Below are 2424 nucleotides of genomic sequence, written 5' to 3'. Positions count from 1 at the left end.
TGGAACGAGTTACCTCTGCTTGTCAGACAGGCCCCCTCCCTCTCGGTTTTCAAGTCCTGTTTAAAAACTCACTACTATTCAGTAGCTTTCAACACAAGATGATCTGTGTTTTGATCCTGTACGCTCCACACTGGTTTGTCGTCATTATCTGCATCTTTTTTTTGTCAATATTCTGATTTACCTCATTTTGTATTTTGCTTTGTGTGTTACCTGTTGTTCTGTCTGTACAGCACTTTGGTTGGCCTTGTCGCTGTTTTAAGTGTTCTATAAATAAAGTGGTATGGTACATGAGACAATGTTGACGAGTAAAATGCTCTTTTTCTCAAAGCATGCGATGTGGAACTGGGGAGTGATACTTGATAGAAAGAAAAGAATAAAACCACGTATAAGCTGGGTGCAGTTGTCCTGTGTGACCAGCATGGAGAACGATTCAGAACATGTCTATAAAGGTCAAATAAAATGTGCAGGGTTCAATTTTGACTTTCTCAGCTGGACCTTGCTACACCTGGTTTGTCTTTTGTGAGTTCCCAATTTAAGCAAGTTAATTTAAACAACTTCAGTTAACTGACCCATTATTTGAGGCAAAGTAGTTATGAATACTTTTAAATCCTTTAAAAAGAAACACTTGAGGAATAAACAATCTGGTTTGTTGTGACTTAAAGATCAACGTGAAAAAACATGAGTTCCATGATGTCACCCACAAATCGGATGTTCATGTGTTCATTGGTTTTAGCACTTCTTTTAGGGATTTAAAATTTAATCGTTTTTGTTTTCTTGTTTTTTATCAGCGGCTGGTGTTTTCTCTTTAATCCAGCTGTGGTCCTCCCTTTTTTGGGCCCTTCATATAATGATGATTGCTTTTTTAATTATGATCGCGATCATTATTGTCCTCTATTTCACACATCAGAAGGAGTTCAGGGGGCTGGATTTCAATTAGTTTTAAAATAAAAGAAGTAGCAGGATTAGTGTTGAAGTGTTACATGTTTGACGATATAGCAGGTTAAAGTATCTGTAACTGTCTCTTGTCTGCTTTCAGAACAAAGGCTCCCTACAGTTTGAAGACAAATGGGACCTGATGCGCCCCATCGTTCTGAAGCTCCTGCGGCAGGAGTCCGTCACCAAACAACAGTGGTTCGACCTGTTCTCGTACGTTTTCTGTAACTTCAGTGACAGTTTGTCTTTTACGAATAGTTTGGGTTCCCAGCTGATGGAGGCAGACAACGATCACCAACGTTTTGTCCCCTGTTTGGTTCTGCAGGGACGTCCATGCTGTTTGCCTGTGGGACGACAAAGGTCCAGCTAAGATCCACCAGGCTCTCAAAGAGGACATCTTAGATTTCATTAAACAAGCTCAAGCAGTAAGAGAGCTCTTTTTTGTCTTTTAAATGTCCATCCTGTGCTGGTCCACCTCATTTAAAGCTGCTGCTTTTATGTATTTTTAACCAGTCTGCAGGTAACCCTGTCTTGTTTCTCACCTCTGTCCTAAAGCGTGTGCTGAGTCACCAGGATGACACGGCGCTCCTGAAGGCCTACATTGTGGAGTGGAGGAAGTTCTTCACGCAGTGCGACATCCTGCCCAAACCTTTCTGCCAGCTGGAGATCACTCTGATGGGCAAGCAAGGGAGCAACAAGAAGTCCAACGTGGAGGACAGCATCGTGCGCAAAGTGAGGCGGTCCTCACGCATGCTTCTCCTCTGGAACTTCACCGTAACGTCGGGCGATTTTCAGGAGGTTGTTAAACTTGTTCTCTGCTCGTTTCGGTGACCGCAGCTGATGCTGGACACGTGGAACGAGTCCATCTTCTCCAACATTAAAAGCAGGCTTCAGGACAGCGCCATGAAGCTCGTCCATGCCGAGAGGCTGGGAGAGGCCTTCGATTCCCAGCTGGTCATCGGAGTTCGAGAGTCGTACGGTGAGAAAATGAGTCGGGGCACCAAAATGCATCAGACGGGGGAAAATGAACACAAACTGTCTCATTCAGTGATTTTCACTTGGTTTTATTTCCTGTATTATTCCAACTTTGAAAAACACCAAGCACAGTAATAGTAATAAATGAATTTACTGTTTGCAGCATGGTCCAATTAGCAGAGTGGTCCTGTTAGAAGTGAGGTTCTGTTAAAAGCATGTTCCTGTTAGCAGCATGGTACTATTAGCAGTGTAGTCTTGTTTGCAGCATGGTCCTTTTAGTAGTGTGATCCTGTTAGCGGTGTATTCTTGTTAGCAGCATAGTACTGTTAGCAGTGTGGTCTTGTTTGCAGCATGGTCCTTTTAGCAGCATGATCCTGTTAGCGGTGTGATCCTGTTAGCAGCATGGTACTATTAGTAGTGTAGTTTTGTTTGCAGCATGGTCCTTTTAGCAGCGTTATCCTGTTAGCGGTGTGGTCCTGTTAGCAGCATGGTCCTTTTAGCAGCGTGATCCTGTTA

General features: G+C 43.3%; 1 protein-coding gene across 1 annotated transcript in view; it reads left to right on the top strand.

The window, feature by feature from the left end:
* Positions 1 to 2424, top strand: part of LOC119419890 (cullin-5) — a 23737-nt gene that overhangs the window by 1500 nt on the left and 19813 nt on the right. Inside the window, exons 2-5 of the mRNA XM_037687256.1 lie at positions 1037 to 1146; positions 1259 to 1358; positions 1489 to 1665; positions 1771 to 1912. Of these exons, the coding sequence (XP_037543184.1) occupies positions 1037 to 1146; positions 1259 to 1358; positions 1489 to 1665; positions 1771 to 1912 (529 nt within the window). The remainder of the gene's footprint in view (positions 1 to 1036; positions 1147 to 1258; positions 1359 to 1488; positions 1666 to 1770; positions 1913 to 2424) is intronic.

This window comes from Nematolebias whitei, chromosome 14 (genome assembly GCF_014905685.2).
Source record: "Nematolebias whitei isolate Nwh7 chromosome 14, NemWhi1, whole genome shotgun sequence".
NCBI classification, from domain to species: Eukaryota; Metazoa; Chordata; class Actinopteri; order Cyprinodontiformes; family Rivulidae; genus Nematolebias; species Nematolebias whitei.
The sequence above is the reverse complement of the archived record's forward strand: the minus strand, read 5'-3'. Positions and strand labels throughout refer to the sequence as shown.